This window comes from Diabrotica undecimpunctata, chromosome 5 (genome assembly GCF_040954645.1).
Source record: "Diabrotica undecimpunctata isolate CICGRU chromosome 5, icDiaUnde3, whole genome shotgun sequence".
Taxonomy (NCBI): domain Eukaryota; kingdom Metazoa; phylum Arthropoda; class Insecta; order Coleoptera; family Chrysomelidae; genus Diabrotica; species Diabrotica undecimpunctata.
Window position 1 is genome coordinate 128,849,837 of NC_092807.1, and position 27,118 is coordinate 128,876,954.

General features: G+C 32.6%; 1 protein-coding gene across 1 annotated transcript in view; it reads left to right on the forward strand.

Annotated features, from left to right (window-relative positions):
* The window catches only part of Rim (Rab3 interacting molecule), a 295,789-nt gene that overhangs the window by 197,256 nt on the left and 71,415 nt on the right, over nt 1-27,118 (forward strand). Inside the window, exons 11-14 of the mRNA XM_072532709.1 lie at nt 5,962-6,284; nt 11,069-11,311; nt 20,773-20,999; nt 24,788-24,952. Coding sequence (XP_072388810.1) covers nt 5,962-6,284; nt 11,069-11,311; nt 20,773-20,999; nt 24,788-24,952 — 958 coding nt within the window. The remainder of the gene's footprint in view (nt 1-5,961; nt 6,285-11,068; nt 11,312-20,772; nt 21,000-24,787; nt 24,953-27,118) is intronic.

The window sequence follows — 27,118 nt, forward strand, 5'->3', positions numbered from 1 at the left end:
GTAGAATAAACCGTTCTCTCAAATTTTGGCTTTTTACCGAAAATAAAATCAGTTTTCACAAGGCTGTTAAATAAATAAACGTTGCGAGGTTTTGCCAATTTTGACGATTCTCATGATATCAATAACATTTATCACTTCCATTGTCCGGTCATTGTAGAATTTCCTAACCTTTAAAACCTGAAATTCGCCTGAAATTTCGATTTTTAATTTTGGCAAGAAATATAAGGCATTTGAGATATGACTAAAAGCGCTGAATTTAAACTTTCACAATACAAACAATCTCACATCACTGGAAATATTTCCAAGAAGACTATATTAAATGAAATTTGTAAAAGTATTAAATGTTTTAGATTATTTGTAATATAAAAGTTTAAATTCAGCGTTTTTTAGGTGTATTTAAAATGCCTCAAATATTTGTTGCCAAAACTCAAAATCGAAATTTCATGTTATAGGTTTTGAAGATTAGGCACTAGTAATGAAAATTTCATAGTGACCGTGAATCGTATTTAAGCTTTATAGCAATTGGCTTGGTTTGCGACAAAAATTCATACAAAATCTGCACTCTACCTTTAAAATACATTTTAATTTATGTCGATAGGACCGTCTGATCAAATCATGTGGAATGTTTACCATCGAATTGATACAAATTTTATTTAAAAATTCGATTTCGCGCGCGTACCTGACATGTAAAATCGCCGGTCGTTTCAAGCTTTGTTTCTGGAAAAATGGTTCATTCTACAGAAAAGGTGCTAATAAACAGTTCTGTTTAAAAGTATCTCAGCTATATTTCGTGTTTAAAACATTTTTTTTACTGCATACAGGATCTTGGTAAATCGATGGTTTTCGTCTTCCCCTTTTGAGGGGGTTTTTGGGGGAAAGCCCAGTGGTAGAGTTATTGGTAAAGTTTTTTGCATCTTTTTGCGGTCTCAAAATTGACATTCTTAACAAAATTCAGCTTGTTTGTATGATTTTTAGAGGTTAAGTGGCATTTTGGTCTCTGGCGACTGGAGTAATATAGTCCAGTTACTGTGGCATTTTCCCTTTAAATTTTTTATTACTGCACCGATTTATCTGAAATTTTTACAGTGGGTAGTAAATTACTCAAAAAACATAAGTTATATGGTGCCGATATGTGCTTCTACCCCTGGGGTGGTTGGCACCCCATCTAGGATGTTGAACTTTTTACACTCAAAACAACCCCGGAAATTGATAGAGAATCAAATTTTAAATAAAAAATGTCAGATAAATTTTTTTCGCCAAATCAATACTTTTTGAGTTATACGCACTTGAAAAAGTAAACTTTTCGCAAAAAAAACATGTTTTCCAATGATTTTGTACGAATAACTCAAAACCAAAGCGTTTTATTGAAAAATCTATAATAAACAAAAATAAAGCTTATAAAAAAACAAAGAGATTATTTTTTAATTAAGTTTTATAAGTACAATACTAAGCGATTTATAATTGTTTAAAGATGACTTTTTATTTTTGGGATACTGTACTCGATGCATTTAACATCAAATATCGGAAAATGGACATCTTTTTTGATAAAAACTCATACAACACTTTTTAAAGAGCTAGAAAAAACCTTTAAAATGAGCTATGTTAAAAGCCATTTCGATTAAAACAAAGCGAAATACGAAGGAAAGAATTTGAATTACTCTAGCGTTTAAAAAAAAAACGAGCAGTATAAGTAACACTTTTTCGATCAGAATTGAAATTAAACGTATATCTTCTACAATTCATTTTTTTAGTGTTATTTATAAGTTTTAAAAGTTTAGCCTGTTTAAAATGCGTATTTTTTGAAAAAATCATGTTTAAATTAAAAAATCTTTTTTTTTAAATATCTAAAAATTTCCATTTTTTCAAAATAAATCTAAAACTATAAGAGATACATGACAAATGGTTCTATACCAAAATTTAGTTTTTTTTTTAACACAAATTTAGATTTTTTTATTTTTGTTGTAGCTCAAAAAATAATAGAGATATAGCCAATTGAAGTTTGAGATACAGCGGCTGACACACCTGTAATCAGCACTTTGGCCCTTACTATTTAAAAAGAAAGAACTTTAACATATTTTATTTTACTTAGTCTTGTAGCTTTTAAAATTGCCTTCAAAAATTTTTTTTAATGGACACTGTAGCTTAAAAATTAACGGAGTTATTCTAAAAAAATTTTGAAGCATGTTATTTATATTTTGGAGCATCAACTTATTTTCTGTATAAATGCTTTATTCAAGTATATTCGAAAAACGTAACAGACACACTAACACTCACACAAATATATATATATATATATATATATATATATATATATATATATATATTACATACATACATACATATATATATATATATATATATATATATATATATATATATATATATATAATACATACATACATACATACATACATACATACATATATATATATTATATATATATATATAATGTTTATAATAAAAACATTATGAGTATACTTAATTTTTTTATTTAGACATTTACCAAAGGGGAATGTGTTTCGTCAGCATAGAGGTGGTTTTTAAGGGTTGAAAATAAGCAACCAATCAAAAAATATTTTATTCTTAAGAAAGGAATTTTTGAATATAAATGTACATTAAAAATTTTTGAAGTTGTTTAAAAAGATTTTTTTATATATTTTGACATAGGGGGTAGTTTTTAAGGGTTGATGCCTACAAAAGAGTTTGAACCTGTTAAACGATTTTTTACAATTATTTTTATTAAAAGGGGTAGTTTTTAAGATTATTTAAGGGTTGAGAATGTACACAATATCCATTATTATAATTAACAATATTTCAATTACTTAATTTAACATGACTTAAATCCATAAAATGCTTTAATAAAAATTTTTTTCATTATTTTCAATAAGGGGTGATTTCCCCCTTAAAAATAAAAAGCTCACCTAGCGCATATATAACTTTTGAAGAGGGAGGTAAGATAAGCCTAATTCCAAATTTTTAGCAAAATCGATTCAGTTATAAAAAATTTAGAGGTATTGACTTTTTTTCCTCCACAGTGACTGGAGTAATAGCTATAAATATTATTCTGCTTGTGCAATTACACAAAAAAACCTTGCTATTTTAAGTAATGTTATTTAAATACATTAGACAATTAATTTAAAGTAACCACGTTTCTTCAAATAACATTTTTTGAACTGTATCTTTTCAGCAGTACTGGTAACAAGTTTACCACAAGCAGTCACCACAGAATGATACGAGGAAAAATCCAAATCAACATAAAAAGAGAAAGGAACATAATGAATTAAAATAAATCTCATGGTATCTGGACACCCCAATTAGATATCAACCAATATCAGGCACATATCAATAATAGGCTAGTACTGCATGAAACCTTCGAGAACGATATTAACGACTTGAATAATTACATTATAAACTGCTTACAAAAAAGTCACCAAGTGCACTATCCTAAAAAAAAGAGGTAGTAAAATAAGTCCATATACTGAAAGGCTGCTGGATCAAAGAAGACAAATAGCAGTGATAAGACTGAAGACAGCTAAGAGAAATGTACAAAACGGTTACGAAGGTAATCAGGAGAGGTTTAAGGAAATTTAAAACCGATAATATTAAACGCACTATAGAGGAGAATAACGAATGGAAAATTCGAAATTCATAAATTAAGAAACAGGCAAAATGAAATAATATCACGTAGAGACGAGTTAATACAGGTCGTCGAAGAGTTTTACGAGGAATTATATGGAAGTAAACGAGAAGATCAAACAGGAATACAAACAGCCATTTCAAAAATTATGAATTAAGGTTCCAAACTAATGCCAGAGATAAAGGTAGATGAGATGCGACAAGCATTAAGAAAAATGAAAAATATCAAAGTCCCAAAAGAAGATGGAATTCTAATAGAAGCTATCGTAAATGGGAGAGGAGATATGCTATTAAATAAATTGAGGAAACTGTTTAATTTATGTTTGCAACAAAGAGAGTTGTCCAAAGAATGGAACAATGCTATGACTATCCTTTTGTATAAAAAAAGAGATAGAACGGACCTAGAAAATTAAAGACCTATTAGTAGTTGAACCACATATACAAGCTCTCCACTGGGTTAGTAACATCAAGATTGGAGAAAAAATTAGATTTCTACCAACCGAGGAAGCAGGCAGGATTAGTTTCAAATTATGGTACCAATGATCACCTCATCACCATACAGTAAAGACACTCATTGAAAAATCTATAGAATACAACAAACCTCTTGTCCTCACTTTCGTAGATTTTCATAAAGCGTTCAACACGATCGAAGTAGACAGCCTTATAAAAACAATGAATGACAGCAGGATTGACCATAGATATAGTGAACTTATTTACAATATTTACAAAAATGACTGTTAAGATACACGATTAAACCCGACCAATTAAAAAAAAACGTGGGATAAGGCAAGAAAATACATTGTCACCGAAATTATTCATAACGGTATTAGAGTATGCCTTTAAGATGGTCAATTGGAACCACAGAGGAGTAACAATAGACGGCGAAAAGCTTATCCATCTCCATTTTGCAGATGACATTGTCCTTATCACAGATAATTTAGGAGAAGCCACAGATATGTTAAGTGAATTGAACTTTGCATGTTCGAAGATGGGCCTCAGAATGAACTTGACCAAAACTACGTTTATGACAAATATGGTACCCAATAACCATTTAACTACTAAAGACAAACTGGTAGAACTGGTGGAGAAATATACGTATTTGGCCATGAAATAAAAATCAGCAAGGATAACCAAACATGCAAAATCCAAAGACGAATTACTTTAACATGGGCAGCCTTTGGAAAACTGCAAGACACACTTAGAGCCAACATACCAACTAGCATCAAAAGAAAAGTATTTGACCAATGCGTATTACCGATGCATTTCCTGGCTTCAAAATTTACGAAAGTGGTATAACACGACTACCACTGAACTGTTCCGCGCTGCAATAAATAAAGTAAAGATAGCCGTGATGATCGCCAACATCCGGAACGGATAGGCACTTTAAGAAGAAGAAGAAGTATTACCGATCATGACCTATGGGGCGGAAACTATGACTCTAACCAAGACTACGGCTTTGAAATTGAGAGTGGCACAGAGACGAATGGAACGGTCTATGCTGAGAGCGATGTTGCGGGACCGAATAATAAACGAAGATCAGCGAAGAAGGACCAGTATTGCTGATGTTGTAGAACGCATAGCGGAACTGAAATAGAACTGGGCACTGGGCAGGTCATGTAGCGAGAATGCACGACTCACGATGGACGAGCAAAATTATAAATTTGAGGCCAAGGGCAGACAAATGTAGTAGAGGGAGACCACCTACACGTTGGGCTGACGACATCAGGCGTATCACCAAAAATTAGCAACAAAATCGTGAAGAATGGAGGAGTTTAAAGGACGCTTATGTCCAGCAGTTGACGTGATAAATGAAGGCTGGATGATGATGATCTTTTCAATTGGGAATATTCACCATCCTTGTTTAGTAATAATAATATTAACAAGAACAAATGCATCAAGTTAAATTAAATTTTCACTAAGTAAATTTAATCAATGATAGTTCGTGTGCTTTTAGGAGTGACTTGGTATGTTGTTTTTAACTAGGATGTCTAAGAATTGCACTAATTAACTCTTTTTGGTTATGGGAATCGAGAAATAGAGTCAAAGGTATGGTACCTTTTTATTTTTCTTTAATTTTGTACCCTCTAACAATTAAAATTTATTTTTGTATACAAATCGGTGAAACTAAATGCACTTTAAATATAACGCGTTAAAAAAATAAAGTTTATCTAGCGGTAATGATCAATTCTTGAACAATTAACATTGTTTGATGTCGATGAAAAAAATCGCTATAATTTAATGTGTGATTAAATAATGTTCCAATAAAGGTATATTTACTTTTAAAGAATGGCTGTATTTTTATAATATTTTTAACATTTATTTTAGACCGGAATGGTTGGTCACCGATCCCATTCAGCGGCTCCTTGCGATTCTCCCAGCGTCCATTTATCTCGTTCCCGTTCGAAATCACCCCGACGTTCCGCTACCGACCACCGATCGCTCTCGCCACCGGACGTCCGCCTTACCGAATATACCCCTACTACGTACAAAATGTCGCGGTTTCAGTCGCGAAGTGCCACAGCGACACCTACCGGCTCGCCGAAAAAACGCCAGCTCCCTCAAGTGCCACAAGCGCTCGCCAGAGCGCTACAGGAGAGAGTATCGCAGGACTTGGAAGGGACCAGTATCAGTACCAGAAATAGGATGAGGTAAGAAGATAGGTTTTGTATTTGAACTAATTAATATACTTGGATTTATTCTATAAAATAATGATAAATAGTCAATAAATGAATTTTTGTTACGGAATCTGATACTTTATCTTATAGAAACAAATCCTACTATGATTATTGTATGATCCTAATTATGCTTTTCATTGAAAATAAAATATAATCATTAAAAAAATATCACTTAAGTATTAGCTTGTGAAATCTATAACCTTGGACGTACTACATATAGTTTTTATTATTACCTGGCCTCCGTCAGTTGTCTACAATGCTCCTGATTGTGTGCCGTATAAATTCAGTTTTGTGTAGTTCTTTATACCATACACCCACCAACTTGTCAGAGGTCTACCCTTACCTCTATAGATCTGAAATCTAAGACACTATTCCATTATGCGTTTGGACCTAGCTTCTAATTTAATTTAGCTTCATTTATTCTCGCCACCTGTCTAGTCCAGTTTCACTTCATACGTACTATTTTTACTTTAATCCCACTTCTGGCTCATATACTAAGGCTTGGAAACTTTATATCTTAGCGTTAATCTCATCATCGACCACTTTGTCTCGCTTCATGCCATACCCATGATATAAGTTTTTGCACCACAAGTCAATACTTGAAGGATACATTGTTCAAACACCTACTTTTGCAGACATAATTGTAAGAGTTAGATCGGGTATAACTAATACCCAGGCTAAGGTTCTGAATTTTCGGTAGATTAAACGATCTAAAATCTTCAAAATCATAAACCTTGCACGTTAACCATCTTGGTATATGTGAAAAAGTGTTGGTTGTGATTAGTTGTGAATCATTTTCTGAATATAATAAACTTTCCAAACAAAATCCAAATGGTCATTGCGTCCTTAAAGTCCGTTTCGTTGCTGCTAGAGTTCGTTTAGAGACTACATCTTTTAGAGCCAGTAACCCTTGTTGAAAGTTTAACATTACTATGAAGTGAATCTACATAAAATTTTAACATCCGGCATAATTATCAGAAACCATGTAATCTTATATTAATTAAATAACATTTAAAGGGTTTGTACCCATACATTTAGTAACTTTAAGACTAAAGACGGCCTCGTTCCACAGATAAGAGCCGCCATTAGAGAAACAAGCTTACATAATGGCAAACTTATCATTGTATCTAGCTAGTAGGTACCTTCTCTGACTTTTTTCCCATTATTCCGATATTTCTTGTCTCTTTGTAACTCCAATCATATTTTGTTTTATTGTTGTTTGTGTTGTTTCTTTTTAATCGACTTTATGGTAATGGATATCTCTAATCCATGGGCACATACCGGCAGTACGCAAGTTTATTAGTGGTGATGTCATTTGACCCTGGCAAGCTACTCCAAATTTTATTGTTCTTACCTAGAATGGTTAAAAGTAGTGTAAATTTAAAATCGGGACTGAATCCCACCGTTGCGTTAGATGTCATCTTGAATTTAAAGCAGATCTGTTTTTTCTCAATATCTCCGCCATTTACGACTTTTCGACAAAAATGGTAGGGATTGAAATTGTTACAAATGCGATTTCCTGTAATTTTTCGTGCTGTCAATTTTTCCGAGTTAAGTGGGAAAATAACAGAAGGAGGAAGCATAGTTATTTAATGTACATAAACAAGAATGGAAAAAATTTTTATAGATTTTATACAATTTTGTTCTCTGTCGAAATCAGAATTTTTCTCAAAATTTTGAAAATGGCAGAGATATTGAGGAAAAAAGGTTTTTATTTAAATTCAAGACTCCCCTAAAAGTTAGAACAATAAAATTTGGGATAGCTCGTCATGCAAGGTTAGGCCTTTTTTTCCTTTAACCCGACTGGACTATATAAGAATAGAACTGTTTTCACAATGATGCCAATTTACAGAAAGTGGGACATATTATATTACATTTGAAAATTATTGATAGCAAACATTTCATAGCAAAGGTCTAAATACAGGATTGGTCTGTTCAGAAAGAACGTAATAATAAATACCACTTCTTATCTGAATTTCAATATTACCTTAATTTTTAACCTACATTAATTTTTATTAAAATACTAAACATTGGTTTAGAACATTTCCTTATAATTTAATAATAAATATATTTCGGGTACTAGCTTCATATAAAATTATAATTAGTAATATAATTATATATAATTACATATCTAAATACATAAGTTGTCTTCTTCGGATAAGGAGGCATCATCATCATCATCAGTTTCTTTATTTTACACATAAATGATAATTGGTTATATTCTTTTCTCTATTAACATATATCGAGTTTCCAGATTGTTCTTCCTTTGCTATGACCCGTCTTATAGCTTTTTGCCAATTGTCAGTTGAAATTTTTGACATGAAGTCAGATAATAGTTGACGAACATCTTGAAGTTTAAATGTTGTATTATTTCTCGCAACATATCCCTTCATTTGAGCCCAGATAGGTTTTATGGGGTTAAGTTCACAATGATAAGGTGATAATCGCAACACTTTAACCCCATGTTCTTTTGCTATTTCATCTACACTATACTTAAATTTTGGTGAATATTGTTTGCATAGCTGCAGTAACCCTTTTTTTGAATAAACCTTTTGCTGGCACTGCTATTTTTTTGGTTGTTAGCCAATTCAAGAGTTCTTCCTTTCTTTATTTAGTGATAGGTAATAGTTCCTTTAATCTTGAATGGTAACCGGCATTGTCCATTTAACTGAAATATTCCTCAAAACTCAAAAATATCAGCAGTCATTTCTTCAAAGTAGTCGTTAGTAGAATTTAAAATAAAATCTAACAAGCCAATTACATGGCGACCTTTACGATTTAGAAATTTTAAGCCCGTAGGCAAACCCTCTATAAATGCCTGACGAGCATTTGTAACCAGTTTATCTTACCAAGCTATTTTTACAAAATGCCCTTCATTTACCCATGTTTCATCTAAATAAAAAATGTTTTTGCTATCTAATTCATATAAAGTTTTCTACAATTTATCTCTTTTAATATTTGGCAAATATTCGTGTACATCAATGTCTCCTAAAAGTTTATCTACAGTAGGAATTTTGTTTTGTAAATAAAATAAATGAACTTTTCTTCTAATCGATTGTTTCACAGTATCGTCTATATGAAAGGGTTTTCTTCCTGTTGACGTTTTAGGTGCTTCTGTTATACTTCCACTTTTTCGTTGGTTTCTTCTCTTCTTAGAGTGCCATATCCCTACGGAACGTCGGCGACTACCATGCTTATAATATTGTTATACTGATCTCGGTCTTGCGCTACGTGTAGCAATTGGTCCGCTGTCAAACCTGTCCACTGTCGCAAATTCCTCAACCAAGAGAGTTTCTTCCGTCCTATCCATTTCTTTCCTTTGATTTTACCGTTGAGAATTAGCCGAAGGAACTCATATCTTGGTCCTCTAATTATATGTCCAAGATATTCTAGTTTACGCCTCTTAATAATATTTAATAGAGTTCGTTGATGTCCCATTCTTCGAAGAACTTCTTCGTTTCTGGTTCTGCTAGTCCATGGAATTTTTAGTATCCTTCGATACAACCACATCTCAAACGCCTCGATTTTATTCATGATATCGGCGTTTAAAGTCCAAGTTTCACATCCATACAAAAGTGCAGACCACACGTAACATCAAAAATGAGTTTCTTGCCTGTTCAATTCTACATCGAATTTCGAAGGATGGATCCAGATTTTGGGTAATCCAACATCCAAGATATTTGAATCTCTGAACTCTCTGCAGCGGTTGTTGGTTTAATATCAGTTGGGTTGCGCCGATATCCACTTTACTGGTCATCATGTATTTAGTTTTATCGATATTTATCGACAGTCCCCAATTTGTGCATTCCATGTCAACTCTATTGATTAGCTCCTGCAGATCGTCGATGTTTTCAGCTAGAATCACAGTATCGTCGGCGTACCGTATATTGTTAATTATTTCTCCTCCTATGATAATTCCTTTTTGATCTTTTAAAGCTTCCCTCGTTGGTATAAAAGTCTATAAATAGTTACTTTTCCAACACAAGTTATATCTGAACACTTAGAAACATATACTCCAAATAATCATTTATGTAGAAGAACATCACGTACATTTAACACAAAATTTTTCATTGTCACAGTTAAATCACACTTTAATTTCACAGGAGTAAAATTAGATGTTTGTGTCATTTTTACTACACAAGATCACTTATTAATATCACTTATAGAACTAAAAATTCTGCATATTACAATCACAGGACTTAACAAACACAACCTGATAATCTTAACTAAAATAGTTCACAATCTGCAAAATACGTTTTGCCATTTGGAAATTTTAATCATTTCTAAAAAAGTTGAGGGCTTATAAATTGACCCTCTCCTTTTTGGAAATTGTAGATATTTTGTACCTGTACAGATAACGTACCTTATATTATTTGTTGATTAAAATGACTACAAAATTTAAGACAATAATTGAAATCTATTGGTACGTTTAAAAATTTTTAGAACAATGCTGAATATTTTATTTTAGAAAATCTACGTCACTGTTGTATTATGTTATATTGGGGTTTATTTTACGTGCAATAAAATTTGTGCTATCAATCATTTTCAAATGAACTATAATTGCGTTCTTCTTTTTATTTAAGTAGGTTAAACCATAAAAAAACAATGCATAATTACAAAATATAGGCAAAGAAAGCCTACATTCGTTGATTAAGAATATTTTCGTTATTCTTTTCTAATATTTGAGAAATTATTTTGAATAAGAATAGTTTAAAATATAGAATTAAATAGCACATTTCAATTTTGATTTGTTTTAGGTATATGCATACTTATAGAAGTACAGGATCTGGCTGGGAGAGGAGGTATAGTGGTTTAAGTGACAGTGATCTAGCCAATCATTCAAGATTCAACACCAGAAGATGCTTTTCACCCGAAAAAGAAAGAGAACGGGATCCTTTAGGCTTAGTGGATTTTGACAGCGATATGGAAAGTGTCGCGTCAGTTACCAGCAGTGCTTTTTCGACTCAATCAGAAAGGCCGCGTGGAACCAGAGGATTAGGGTAATTATAACAGTTTATATTATTTTATTTTATTAAAAATGTAGGACACTTAAGTTTCGTTGTTAAAGTTATTTAGGGGGTGCCTAATTTAGTTATTTTGGAAAAAAAGAATTTACATACACTGTACAACAAAATTAGGTGAACCCTAACTTTGTGGAGCTTGTTTGACGTTGTCTAATTTTTTTAGAAAAATGTTCAGTAATAAATCTACAAAATTTTAATGGGCATACATTACAGTCAATTTATTTTTTCCACCAAAATGACCGATTTCGCTTTCTACACTTTGCAAAGCATCTTCAGGTCAAACGGTGCAAAGTTAATTAAATGATGCCGGTACATGAATTATTAGTTAATGATTCGGGAAACATTGTTCAAACTATCCTCTATTGCTGATGATGGGTGATCTTCAGTTTTTTATTGTAACTGTTTGATAATTAGCGGGGAAGTTTCTTGAGGGAGAGAAGATGTTAACAAATGAAATAGGAATAAGGTATATATGATTGTTTGTTAAATGAAAGTGATGTTTTATATTATTTAAAAGTTATTTATAAAAATAAAACCAAATTTTTTGATAAAGTGAATTTCATTTTTGTCTTGGCAGAAAATTGTGATGTCAGATATGTTAAAGTTATTAAAACTAAAACAATAAGGGACACTTAGGGACAAACAGAACACAATTAAAAAAGACAAAACAGACATTAAATTTTAAAATGGGACACTTATTGGCACTACATCACTTTGTAGGAGAGGAACTGGTAAAATTGAGTTTCTTGTTGTCTACTAAAATTTTAAGAGGTCAAATTCACTTTATTAAAAAATTTGATAATTACAAGTTAAAGAAATTGCACACCCACAAAATCGTACATCTAATTTCATTCATTGTCATACAACTGTCCTTTTATTGTTAAAAAGTTCAATAAATTAACACACATTTTTAAAATATATCTCTTGAATCAATATAAATAACTTTTAATAATTTAAATAATATAAAACATCACTTTCATTTAACAAACAATCACACATACCTTATTCCCATTTCATTTGTTAACATCTTTCCAGAAGAAACGCTAAAGATAATAAGAATTACTACAACAACATAAATAACGAAATAAAAAGAGCTATTAAAATAGCAAAAGAAAATTGGTTTAGCTCGAAGTGTACAGAGATAGAGTCATTACAACAAAAACATGATTCATTTAACCTCCATAAAAAGATTAAAGAAGCGGCAGGCTTATATAAACACAAGAACACTGGATTCCTGACAGATAATCAGGGAAACATAGTACTGGAAATAGAGCATAAAAGAGAAATTCGGATCAAATACGTGAAAAAAAATTTTGAAGATATACTAAGTAACACTGGTATTACAACAAACACCAATTGCGAATCTGGACCACCATTTACAGTCGAAGAAGTAAAATATGCCATCAAAAGCACCAAAGATGGTAAAGCAGTAGGCCCTGATAATTTTCACTCAGAATTCTTAAAACTTATGGACTATGATAGCATAAAATGGTTGACAAATATATTTAACAGTATATATGATACGGGCGTGGTTCCCCAAGAGTGGTTAGTGTCAACTTTTATAAATCTTCCAAAAAAACCCAATGCGAGAAAGTGCGAAGACTATAGAATTATAAGCCTTATGAGCCATTTACTTAAAACATTTCTAAAGGTCATCCACAAAAGAATATATACAAAATGTGAGGAACAACTAACAAGAACACAATTCGGATTTCGTGATGCTCTGGGAACACGGGAGGCCCTTTTTGCTGTACAGGTGCTATTTCAGAGATGCAGGGATGTGAATTGTGACATATACGTATGCTTTATAGATTACCAGAAGGCATCTGACAGAGTAAAACATGACAAATTAATAACTCTAATGCAAGAAATTGGAATTGACAACAAAGATCTTAGAATTATCAGAAACATTTACTACAATCAAACGGCCAAAATCAAAATAGAAGACCAGTTAACTGATAAAATTGCAATAGAACGTGGAGTACGACAGGGCTGTATTTTGTCTCCATTGTGTTCAATATTTATTCTGAATGGGTATTTAAGGAAGCTTTAGACGGTTGTGCGAAAGGAATACTAATAAACGGTGAATGGTTGAATAACATTAGATATGCAGATGACACTATAGTTTTTGCCGATAATCTGAATGACTTACAGATATTAACAAATCGCATAACAGAAGTCAGCAACAGATACGAACTAGCTCTTAACATAAAGAAAACCAAATTTATGACAATTAGTAAAAAACCAATACTAAACGCTCAACTTACAATCAACCAACAGAATATCGAAAGAGTCGAGCAATATACACATCTAGGCACCAATTTAAATAGCCAATGGGACCACTCAACAGAAATTAAACAGCGAATAATAAAAGCAAAAGCAGCATTCGTTAGAATGAGAACTATTTTCAACAGTCGAGACATATCATTAAAAACAAAATGCCGTCTATTGAACTGCTACATATTCACAGTTCTGCTCTACGGAATGGAAGCATGGACACTGACTGTTGCATCTATGAATCGGCTCGAAGCTTTCGAAATGTGGTGTTATAGGCGCATCTTACGTATATTCTGGGTTGACAGAGTTACTAATGTGGAGGTCCTGCGTAGAATGGGGAAAGAATGAGAAATTCTCATGACCGTCAAAACTAAAAAGTTGGAATATCTAGGACATGTAATGAGAAATCAAGAACGTTACGGCCTTCTCCAGCTGATTCTCCAAGGGAAAGTAAATGGTAAGAGAGGACCGGGAAGAAGACGCATTTCCTGGCTTCAAAATTTACGAAAGTGGTATAATACGACTACCACTGAACTGTTCCGCGCTGCAATAAACAAAGTAAAGATAGCCGTGATGATCGCCAACATCCGGAACGGATAGGCACTTTAAGAAGAAGAACATCTCTCTCCTCAAGAAACTTCCCCGCTAATTATCAAACAGTTACAATAAAAAACCGAAGATCACCCATCATCAGCAATGCAGGATAGTTTGAACTATGTTTCCCGAATAATGAACTAATAATTCTTGTACAGGCAGAATTTAATTTACTTTGTACCGTTTGACCTGAAGATACTTTGCAAAGTGCAGAAAGCGAAACCGGTTGTTTTGGTAGTAAAATTAAATTGATTGTGAGTAAGTCTTATTTTATTTCTTCTACCTATTTATCGTAATATTGTTCAGTTATGCTAAATGATATCTTCATGATGACACAAACTGCTTAACTTGTGCCTCTACTCACCCACATACTTTAATGTTTTTTTTTCCACTCGCCAATCTGTTTTATCAGCGTGGCGAGACACTCACCGAATGATTGCCGGTATAAGCAATCACCCACTTACGGACCAAATACTTCGGGTGAATGAGTTGGTAAGTTGTAGTGCTCCCTTTTTTCCTAAAGATGTGAAATCGGTCCCAAAGTCGGATGAACTAAAGATTTGGTTAACGGCATAAGGATGGGGAAGCAGAAGTAGGGCAAACATCCCATTAAAGATCCATAGTGACGCGCGCTAATAAATCAATCATGGCAATGCTCAATACTATATTAATTTTTGGAGTATGTCCTCCGATCGGATCTCCGGGGAAGAGAGTTTTAGTTCATCAAAAGATATTAAATTAAAGTGCAGAAAGAATATCAAGTTCTGCACCTGGAATGTCAAAATCTTATACAAAGCAGGAAAAATATACAATGCAATACAGGAGATGAAGATAATGCATACAGAAATCATGGGATGGCCAGATTCTGAAGAAATGCAAGTGGCAGATCAGAAGGTATACTGCTCGGGAAAGCTGATCCTCTTGTTCGTATGTTAGGCCTTAAAGCCTGTTGTTTCCGGTCTGATTTAGCAGTATTTGCGATGTTGACTGCTGGCTATCTCCCCATCTGTTAGGGGGTTAAGCTTGTGGTCTTTTACCTTCTGGTTTTTCATCGCTTACTATTCGGGCAAGTCTGTCTTCCCGTTCTGTTAAATTGTTGGTTTCATTCTTGTCTTCTTTGGCGTCCCCATTTGACAATATCATGTACTTTAAACATGTCTCCTAGCAATAATGGGAGACTTTGTTTTTAGTGCTGATATTTTCAGGTTAAACTTTTCGGAGATACTTTTAGCCTGTCTTCAGGTTTTAGTTCAATTCATATACGTCTGGGCTCGTATCACTTGATGTTGAATGCATACAAATCATAGTAGCTCATCTAAAAATAGTCTAAAGTCTAAATAAGGGGAGATATGTTCTTAAAGTGGAAGTAGTAATAACAAAAAACTAGAGGATAAAGTTTTCAATCCAGGTCAGATGCTAACTAGAGTTAGTAACATGCAGAACTTCACAATTGTGTCAAATATAGATTTAATCTCAATAGGGAACTTGCATAAAATTTTAAATACGAAAAAATGCTCTAAATCATAACAGAACATAATATATACACACATGTCCAAAAGTTTGGAATATGTACAAATAATATATCTACGCCTATGGTGGTTTTAAAACTGTTGTTGATATTCATTCTAGAACGTTTTTAAATGAAAATGATGAAAAATTTGAATCGTTTTTGTATGATTTTTAACATTACATGTCACATTCAACTGATTAGCGTATTTACACATTTTTTCAGTCATTGTTGAAATTTGAATTGAACCGTTTAAAAATGCCTAGAAACGTGATATCTCATTTTAACAGATCTAGAGTAGTTACTTTATTACAACAGGGTTTTATTTAAAGTTATATCGCGAATATTGTTGATGTTACTCAGAATACTGTATCGAAAATTAAAAAAAAATCCAAGATACAAACGACGTCAAGGATCGTTCCAGAAGTGGTAGAAGTCGATGTACAACAGCAGCACAAGACCGGCAAATAACATTGATAGCTGAAATCGTCTGGAATCTACAAGTGGTATATCCAGAGAAATTTCTAGGCTTCAAGGACTGAATATTTCACGACAAACAATAACACGCAGACTAAATGCGATAAATTTGTATCGTAGAAGACCGCTACATGTTGTTAAACTAACCTACCAACACAAAATAGTAAGGTTGCAATGGACCAGAGAAATGGTGCATAATGGTCCTAACTAGAATAACGTGATGTTCTCTGATGAGTTAAAACTTTGCTTGGTATCTGATTCGCGAAGAACACTGGTTTAAGGCCCCAGGACAACAAGTCCGATTAAAAACAGCCCAACCGGGTGTCCCATTTCAAGGTGGCAGTATTATGGTTTGGGGTGGTATTATGAGTAGTACATGGACGCCACTGCTGGTTCTGGAGAGAAGAGTCACTGGTGCTGTGTACATCGAGGAAGTTTTAAATCCTGTCGTACGTCTATTCCAAGGGGCAGTAGGTGATGAATTTGTATTTATGTATGACAATTCACCTCCTCATCGAACAGCATCAGAACAAAATTTTCTGGAAGAAGAAGGAATATCTACATTACAGTGGACCTTGACTTCTCCCGAAATGAACGTTATTGAACATGCTTGGGACATTCTCAAAACACGTATCAAGAAGCGAAACAATCCCCCTATTACACTTCGAGAACTAAAAGATGCTGCTCGTGAAGAATGGGAGAGAATTCCGCAAGCCCAGCTCGACCAGTTAATCGGCAGCATATCAAATCGCCTACATGCATGCATACAGGCCAATGGAGGAAATACTAATTATTAGTTTTATTAAAATTTATTATTTTCTATACTAATTTATTTTTAAATGTAACTTGTACATTGTAAGTTTTTCACTCCAAGAGAATAAATAATTTTTTTGCATATCATCTATCTGGTTTTGAGATTTATTTAGTATTGTTGAGAATTAAAACAAAATGATGTTTAACTATTCAGAAGAGTTTATATATAAAAATCAATAAAAAGATGAAATATTCCAAACTTTTGGACATATGTATATATATATATATATATATATATATATATATATATATATATATATATATACATTATATATATATATATATATATATATATATATATCAAAGAATAAAAGTTGTTTTTGTCTTTCGTTTGGTTCCTAAAAACGAATAAAATCAAGAGAAAATTCAAATTATTATAGCAGCCAGTCCAAAACGCGCCCTAATTGGTAGTGACATCATATAGTGAGAATCTTCAAGGATCGATACCATTAATTCATTACATTTAACATTCGTTTTTTTGTTGTAATCGTTTTATTATGTATCTCAGTTTTAAAAATCTTTGAATAGTTGATGTTAACTGTATATTTCCTAATATTTGAGTGTTTTTGTTAAGAAAATTTTTTTAAATGACCGAAGACGGTTTTTCCAAAGGCCAGTCTGATAACTTGTAACGATATGACTACCAAAGAGGATTGAAATACTATTATAAAATAATACCTCAATCAAACATGGGATCTTATCGTCTATGCTTCGCCTAGCTCAGTCTCTCAAATGTGAATCCGTCTTGTCTTAAACTATGAATTAAACAATGAAAATTTAGCTAGTAACAAATAAAATAATGATTTAACTAATCATATGTATTCAACATAAAAAATAATATTTAAGTAGTTTGCAAAACAAACCCTACCTAAAGCTTTACAACAAACAGATTTAAAATTGGTACTTATGGTATATATTTTATTGCTTACTCCGTTAATATGTTGCCTCCAAATTATGTGGGTAGGTCCTGTTGCCGCCTCAAGAGCATACGGGTAGGTCTTAAAGACAGCTGCATTTGTTAAGTCCCACATCACTCCTAAAATCCGTAAACTATTTCAGAAATTATCCAATAAAATATTCCAGGAATTATCCAATAAATTATTTAATAAAATACTCTAGGAATTATCCAATAAAATACTCCAATAAACCAGAATATAACATCAGCATTAGTGAGACATCAAAGGGGGTTACCTTCGTTGCCAATTATTTTACAAAATCACAATTAAACAAATAGCAGGTTGCAAGGATAAAATGAAATAGAATTATTATTAAAATCAGTTAAGTTTTGTAAAATTCCTACGTGCATAAAATTGAAAACGTGGTTTTGAAAGAAGTGAGATTATAAATATTGAAAATGCTGTCGAAATTATAGAATATATATTACAATGAAAGTACTCACCCCAAGAGATTTCTGCAGACCATAAAATGAACCTTATAATAATTCTTACTTTCTTTTATAAATTTCAATTACAGACAAAAAAATATCCCACCATTTGAAAGCTGATTGACAGAAAGTACGAAAGTAGGGAGCGACTACAATGAAGTATAGCACAGATGCCATAGGACGTATGCCTATGATGGAATTAGCTCTTCTATCAATATAGAACAAAATATTTAGTCTACCGGACAGAAAGAGAGAGGGCGAATATTTATTCTAGCGGAAAGAAAGAGAGAGCGCCAACTATTTTTTGAACAAAAAGTAGTAAAAATAAAACTGAAGATTAAGGAATTCATAAATTATTAAAAAAATTAAAATAAAATAATGATTTAAATATAAATTAATACAGATTTGACGTTTGTAACTTTATAAACTTACCCATGGTAAATAGGTTTATGGTGGCTACACATGATGGCTAAAACGGTAAAAATTTGTCCGTGGGAAAAGTTCGGGAAGTTAAAGCAGATAAGTAAATACATATAGACTTATTATATTAATTTTTTCTGATTTTTATTCTCATAATAAGTATTTAGTGATAAAACTTAGTATTTTATACTAAGTATAGTGTCAATATTATATTTTTATGCTATTTTACTAAGATTAAATCAAATTAACTTATTTATTGTTGACTATTTGTTTTTTGTTTAAAATACAGTTAATTTATTTAAATAAAAAACTATTAAATAGACAATCGTAACATTAAAATGATCTTCACATACATGAAGAGCTTGAGAATAAACTGAAATGTCTTTAATGTCCTTTCGGCATTCACCTAACCATTCTAAACGCCGTTTTTTATCGACTGGTAATCTAATAAATATTTTATTGGGGGTTTTAATGGTTGTTCTTTTACACAATGATACTAAACAACTCTTATATTATTTACTTTTATTTTCCATAGTAAATAAACACACAATTCAATACTATCTCTTCAAACTATATCAAACATGAATATAAACAAAATGGTTTATACCTTTATAGGAGACAGGATCACTATATGGCGTCACAAGTATTCGCGCGTTTTTTAGATCGTTTAAAGTGATTTAAATACACATAAGATTTTAAATTTCTATTGCCTAGTTATTATGAGTTTTTGAGGCGTGAAATTTTTATAAATCACGTTTTTAAACGAAACTGAAAATTATTATGTAATGAAACAAAAACGTACAAGTTCCCTATTATTAAAATCTAACTTTATGGTCGGTGAAGATAATTCAAATTAAAAAAAATATATAGTATGTACACAATTGTTAAACATGGTAGGTGATAATTGAGTGAGGTAACAGAAAAGGATAATATCGATGTTAAAATGAATGAACATGCTCAACGTAATAAGAATTGCCTATTACCATCTTAATAACAGAGACCTAATCCGTATAGATAGAAATGCAAAACGATTTGTGATTATCAATTTTTATTCTATTTAAAATTCCCTAAATTAAAATTCAATTTAAAAATATAAAAATAATATTATTTTTTTTTTTCTTTCCAAGCCCATTAATGTAAAATTAAAAAGGGTTGTTTTATGCAGCAATACATTTTTGGACAGTTTTACGATATACAGTGTAAAAAATTTTGATATCTACTTTATGTTTAAACATTTTTCAGGAATAAACTTATAGCGTCTAACCCTGACGTTACAAATTCTCCCAAAAACAACAAAGCGAAAAATTCGAAAATCCGTAACGTATCTAATCAAACCTCTCATCCTGAGCCCAAACACAATAAAAAAAATAAACAGCTTAATAAGTCAGTCACCTTCAGCTTCGTTAAAACGTACCATCCTGTAGAAACACCTCCGGACACCCCAAATATTCGCAGACTTTTACCCGTCCCTGTTAGCTGCACCAGTTCCATCGGAGAAAACGACTCCGAACAGTGCACAAATCCCGAAATTAAAAGCGCTCGAGGAGTTTTCAGTGGTGACGGATGTAGTGATGTGTTTGAAAGTTTTCAAGAAACTTTCAGCACGCATTTTCCAGATTGTAGTTGTGAAAATGAAGTTTTTTTAAAAGAAAAGTTTCTCAAATATGAATCTAAAGATAGTTCCACTACTGAAAATAAAACTCCTATCCCCGATATTGAAAACCCTGCTTCTGATTTATTTCCGTATGTAAATAATAAAAGGCGTTCAAGTATATTAACTAAAACTGCAGCTATAGACAAAAGCAGCGATAACTCTGATCTTACCAGTAACGATGAATTTTCAGATAATAATACCCCAAATAATGCTATATCTCCTCCCCTAGTACCTTCTTTATTATTTAAAATGTGTAGTGTAGATAACAATAGTAGTGCTAGTCAACCTTCTAATGATACCAAAATTATTAGTACCGAATACGGCTATAGAACTATGAACTCCAGAGGTGCTAGGGAAAGAGACCATGAACATAGGGAACCCATAGAGCCTCTTGACCCGCATCACAATTATCATTTAAATCACAACCAGCATCACCATCACCACCACCATCATCACCACCACAGAGAGAGTAGCGTCAAGAGAGGACAGTTTACAAGGAGTTTATCGAACACCGAACCACCAGTAGAAGAAAAAACCGGTAAGTTTTTGTTAAATATGTATAAATATCTTTAAAATGTTTTGTCTTTGTTTTCTGTATGTAAAAACTCTTAATATCATTGACTTCAGTACAGACTGTCAGTAAAGAGAAACTGGGCGTTATATCTCAGGTTTTCCCATCGAATCGCTAAACCCTTGTAACGGGCTGACTTTTCACCGGACTTTTTGTTGAAGGTGTTCCGGTTTGTTTTCTTAGGACCTTTAGTAGAAATGAAAATATCACTATTTATTTTTACTTAATTAATTAACAACACTATCACCACAAGCTATCAACACTTAAACACTACATTAAATACTAAAAACTAAGTTTGACTTTTAAACAACTAAAGAGAGTTGAAATATTGCGCAACTCTATGGCGCTTCGTTTACATGATGGCTATATACAAGAGTGCTTTTTAACATTTTACAAGAGAAGAGCCTAGATAACGATTTTTAATTCTTAAAACAATTATATCGGGAACAGAGAGCCTCCGTAAATTACCCTTACGGATGGATGCCCCCTGTTCCAAAAAAACGGACGAAATACTAATAAAACGAGGAGGCCGTCGTAAATAACAGTATAAAAATAAACTTCACACAATTAATAGTCGAAGGTATAGATATATAAGAAAATCCATTGGGTAATTCAATAAATATTCTTTAAAGAAGGTTAAAGAAATAAATATTAGGCTTACAATTAGTTTATTGTACCTAGGACAATCGGTTCTAAACACAAAACTTTGCTGTTTATCGTCAGGTCTCCAAACAGGTTACTTAAATGCTAAAATTACAAATTGCAACTATTAGGATTCTATCAGGTATATAAATTATGCCAATATTATGTATGCATAACTTTGAAAAGTATATAAATTTTACTTAAATGCCGACACAAGGAATGTAGTTATACAGAACCATACTTTATGCCTAGTTATAAGGCTGTTGTCTGAGAATCGTCAGTATTTTGCACATCGAAAAATAAAAAAATTTTCCTAAGGAAAAAGTTACCTTAGGAGGTAAAAACAATATCAAAATTATCATGTAATAATCAGGAAAATGGGAAAAATTGTTCAATTCATCATAATATGGTGTGCTTTTAAGTTAAGCTGGTTTTTTGAGAGATTGGAAAAGGACACTGGGGAGATCGTTAAAGATAAAGGTTTTAAACCTGGTAAGGTTGGTTCAGCCAACTCAAAAGTCACTGTAATTGGCATGGCGTTGCAGAAAGCGGAAAGGCGGCAAGTGCTGATAAAGAGCCTGCGTCTTTCTCCTTATAAAAGTTAAAATTTATGATAAATGAAGGTTGTCATACCAACCAACCAATATTCAATATATATGATACCAGACTATTCTGCAACAACATGTCTAAATGCCTTTTCAGGTTTTAAGGCCGGCAAAGATCGTAGAGCAGAGACAGTTGGTTATCGTTGTTGCAGCTGGTGATTGTAAGTTAAAACTTATTTTTTACTCAGAAAATCCAAGAGCATGAATATCCAAATCTAAATTTGGCTTGTATGTGATTTGAAAATCTAAATGTAAATCTTGGGCGGCAATGTCTGCTCCTGCAACTTTAACCAGTCTTAGTGCAATTGTGAAAGTTGAATTTTTGTCACCTAATACAACCAGCTTATTTTAAACCGATGGATCAGGTAGTAGAATATTCAAATCTTATAAATGGGACGATCATTGGCACACTTGCTTGAAGCTAAGAGAAAAACAATTAGCTCTCTGTTAAAGGTTTTGGAAATAATTCAATGTTTTAGATGCAGTGAGAATCATTGGATAATCTTGGAATCAAATTTCACAAAAAAACGTTAAATGGCGTCTGGAAAAGACTGTGTCTTTTTTTTCTAATCACGTTTACTCAGGTGGAATCCGATGCCAGAGGCTGATGAAATTGGAAACGTGATTAAAGAAATTGTCGATCTCACCTGGCGAATAAATTTAGAAGTGGATAGTGATGCCGTTCAGGGACCTCTGAATGCCGACAATCAGGTGCTGACAATTGAAGAGCTTATCAAACTGCATAAGCAACAGCAAGAAATTGAAGAGCTTCATTGTTTAGATCTTGTTTGGAATTAATCCAACCTTAGCAATAAGGCTTCTACTTCTTTTCCCTCGTTGCAACACCGCGTTGTACAAAAATTTGGCTTTTTATGAGATTTGCACAACTAACTTTCATCCTCTTACATTTCAACTGCCGAAGGAAGCAGCCACGCCGACAAACGATCTGGTTACATATCAACTGTAAGTCATAATATTTTTTATACCAAAGCACATGTAACAATTATTTTCTTATAGGGGATTGAAATAGGAGACTGAACGATCACTGGGTTTGAAGATAGGGTAAGCAAATAAATTGAAACGTTTGCGAACGACTACTCGTGTTTTGGTTGGAGAACTGAGTAATGGATAAGGATTCCTTTATTTGGGGAGGACTAAGAGGACTAACAACGAAAAATAATTTAAAAAAATACTTACAGAGATATTCTGGGCAACACTAAACAAGAAGATTTCTAAACTATTTAAAATTAGGACGCCATTTAAAAAACTTCTTTTGCTGCTTAGAAAGAAAGGCTTTTCTTTCCTAAAAAATTTCAATGTTGAATATCCTTTTAAAAGAAGTAATTTTAATCTCCTGGCTTAAAGAGAAACATTACAAATTTATTTTTATTTAACATAAACAGTTATTACAAATAAAAATATCTACATTTATCAACAAACTTTACATTGAATTGAATCTTTTAACAAAACAGAATTAAAACTATGTTTATCAACAAAGGTTACTGAACCTTCTAACGAAACAGACTTTAAAACTATTTATATTATTTATAGGTTATGAGCTCATATTTATATCTGAGATAATTTATTAAAAACACAGGGCCACTATAGGAAGAAATAAAACGTAGATGTGATCTAGCAAAAGTCGCCGTAGCAAAGATGGAAGGACTCTCAAATTTCAGGAGCTCCAAAAATGACATATATCAACTGTTTAATACTCCCAATACTGACATACGGATGTGAAACTTGGACAATACGACAAGCGGAAAGAAAAAAGATAGACGCTACTGAAATATTCTGTTGGAGAAGAATGTTACGAACTCTGTGGACCGACCACTGGACAAATATTTCATTTTAAAATGAGCTAAAAGTTAGCAAACGGCTATCCAGCAAACTCCATCTTCAACAATTAAAATACTTTGGACATGTTATGACCGCAATATGGAGAGACTAATTATTTAAAAAAAGGTAGAAGGTAGAAGGTCCCCAACAAGATGTATCGATCAAATAACAGGAATATGCAAAAAAACTATGCGTGAGTTAAATGAAATAACCAGTGACAGAGATCAATCCGAGGTGTCAGGATTAAAGAGAGATTTTTCTAGATTAAAAAATGACTTAATCAAATGTAAAGTAGCAGCTCTTTGGAATATAATACATTTACAATCAGTTAATGATATAAGTATAGAGCTGTTTAAAATACAGTAGATTATCATTATAATTATTTATTAAATTTTAGTTAATCTCATTTACCTTTGTTTTAAACCAGTTTTACAACTTCCTTCTTTCCGTGACCTAGAGTTGTATATCTTTTATAAACCAAATCCTTGATAGATCACTAGGCAAGAAAAGTGTGACATAGTTCTCCTAATGTCGATGTAATCTTACTGTTTGTTACTGTTTTACTTCTTTTGTGTCTGGCTAGACTGATCAGGGCCAAAAAAAAACTGTCTGCATTCAAAAACGTATTTGTGGTTATTAAATTATTACTGTTTTCTTTTCATTTTTTAGATGGAAGCTTAAGTGATACTGCTGTAAGTCATCTGCATGGCCTTGAAGTTCCTCAAAAAGATATGGGAAGGAAAGATGGTCCACGGGATCGAGATAGGGACAGAACGGGCCAGTTTGTTGGTCTTAGTAAAAAAAGTAGCTCTACCAGCCAATTGTCCGCGACAGGTAAGCAATATACCAGCGAAGACGATGTATTGATAACCGTATTTATTTCTGTCATATCTAGTAACTCTCGTTTGATTCCATACTCTTTAAATATTTAATAAAGCTAAGACAATGTAGATTAACGTTCATATTATTATTATTATCGCATATTTCCGTTCTTTTCACTAGGTGTTAAATAAAAAAGAAAAGGTTTAATTTACATAGGCCTAAAGAGTTTTTGATGAGTATTTTTTGAAATATGGGCCTGCGTAGCGCAAGCGGTAGGATGCTTGACTCGCAAGCCGGTGGTCCGGGGTTCGAATCCCACCGCCGGCAAGAACATCTAGACATTTTAAAAATGTCTATAGGCCCCAGGTCGACTCAGCCTGAATAAAAATGAGTACCTTTGGTAAAACCAGGGGTAATAATAGACGGTTGAAGCGTAGCACTGGCCATGTTACCTTCCTTGTATACCGTAGGCCCTAGATATAGCAGACTACCCTGCTATACTCCCAAAGCCGCGACAGCGGTATAAAACGGGAGACTATTATATTATTTTTTGGAATTTCTGGTGCGATATGATTATTGCTAATCTTCTATAAACGTAGTCGAATATTTTAATTAGGTTTCGTAGATTAACAGTTTATGGATTTTATTTAGGCTTAATAAAATGATTACTTCCTGCTTATGGTTAAGTTGGCCGCTAAGCTTAATATTATAATGTTAATGTTATGTTATGTTATGTTTTATGTTAGCGGTAAATTCTGATTTGTAGTTGGTTTGGTGTGCTGTCACGTTTGCATATTATTTTCTTTAATGGTTTTGTAAAATAGTGATTTGTTTATTTGTGTCATTGCGTATGTAAGATCTGGTATTTGTTTCTGTTTGGTACTGTTTGCTGGTAGTGAAATATGCCTCTTTTTGGCATATTTTACTAGTTGTTCCCTGTAAACTGAGTAACCTTTGTAGTTAGCAGATGATCCTGTTGGCATAGTGCGCACTTGGCAGGATTTTTAGGTTTCTTAAAAGATTTGTTGTTGCTTTCAACTTTAAATGTACGTTTATTGTTATTTTTTGGTTTAAGATATACGAAGAAAAAATATAAGGATTTCATTGCTATTTTATATCTTTTTCAGTTCTTTATTGATATCTGTTGTGGGTATAGAGTGATGAGTATATCCTATTACCACCATATAGACCATATTATATGAACATTGTATGGAGTTTCTTTTGCCTGTTTTCCTGTTTTGTGTTTGTGGGGGTCTCAGTGTCAGATAGTGCAACAATATATCGATTTTGTATTTCTGTTGGAGGTGAGCTTTTAGAATCGAGGTTGTTATTTCGTTTTGTATGTTTAATTTTATATACTTACCATCAGTTTTCTGAACTTTAATTCTGAATATTTAGCTGCTTGTTTAAGATCTACTTAAAGTGGGTAGGTTGCTATTTTTACAGTAGGTTGATAGGGATAGGGGGTTATTGTGGTAAGTTTATTGTGAAAGAGCGAATTTATTTTGTGAAAAGTCGGGTACAGGAAAATTTTTATTTTTGCCAGTGAATTTAAGAAGTTTTAAGTGTGTGTTTTAACAGTTGAAATTGTTGAAGAATAATTGGGTGCATGTTGCAGAGGTGTTGACTAATAGTAGACCTACTGTATATCTTTTTCTGCTGTTACAACTGGTGTTGGTTTTTTATGTTCCATTGGTATGTTAAAAGGCCACTGCTACTTTTTTTACAACTGGTTTTCAACTGTTATTTGTAAAGTGTTATAGTGGTATATAAAGTGAGGTATATCGAGTACGTCCTTACTCTTCGATATTCAAATAAACAATAATAGTCACGATATATAATTATAAGATTTAGTCAATCTTTTTATTATCTATTCTGAAGATATGAAATTTTATTTATTCTTCTTCTTCGCGTGCCATATCAGAATTATCCGACGTTGGCGATAACCATTGCGAAGGCTTCTCGATCTTCTGCAATATGGAATAATTTATTGTCATACATTTGTTATCTCTGTCCATTCACGAATGTTTTTTAACCAAGAAACTTGTTTTCTTCCTACACCTCTACGGCCCTCTATTTTACCTGAAGGATTGTAATATGTTATATCGACTTCCCCAGATATGTCCCAGATAAGACATTTTTCGATGTTTAACGGTCTTTAGCAGTTCTCTTTCTTTG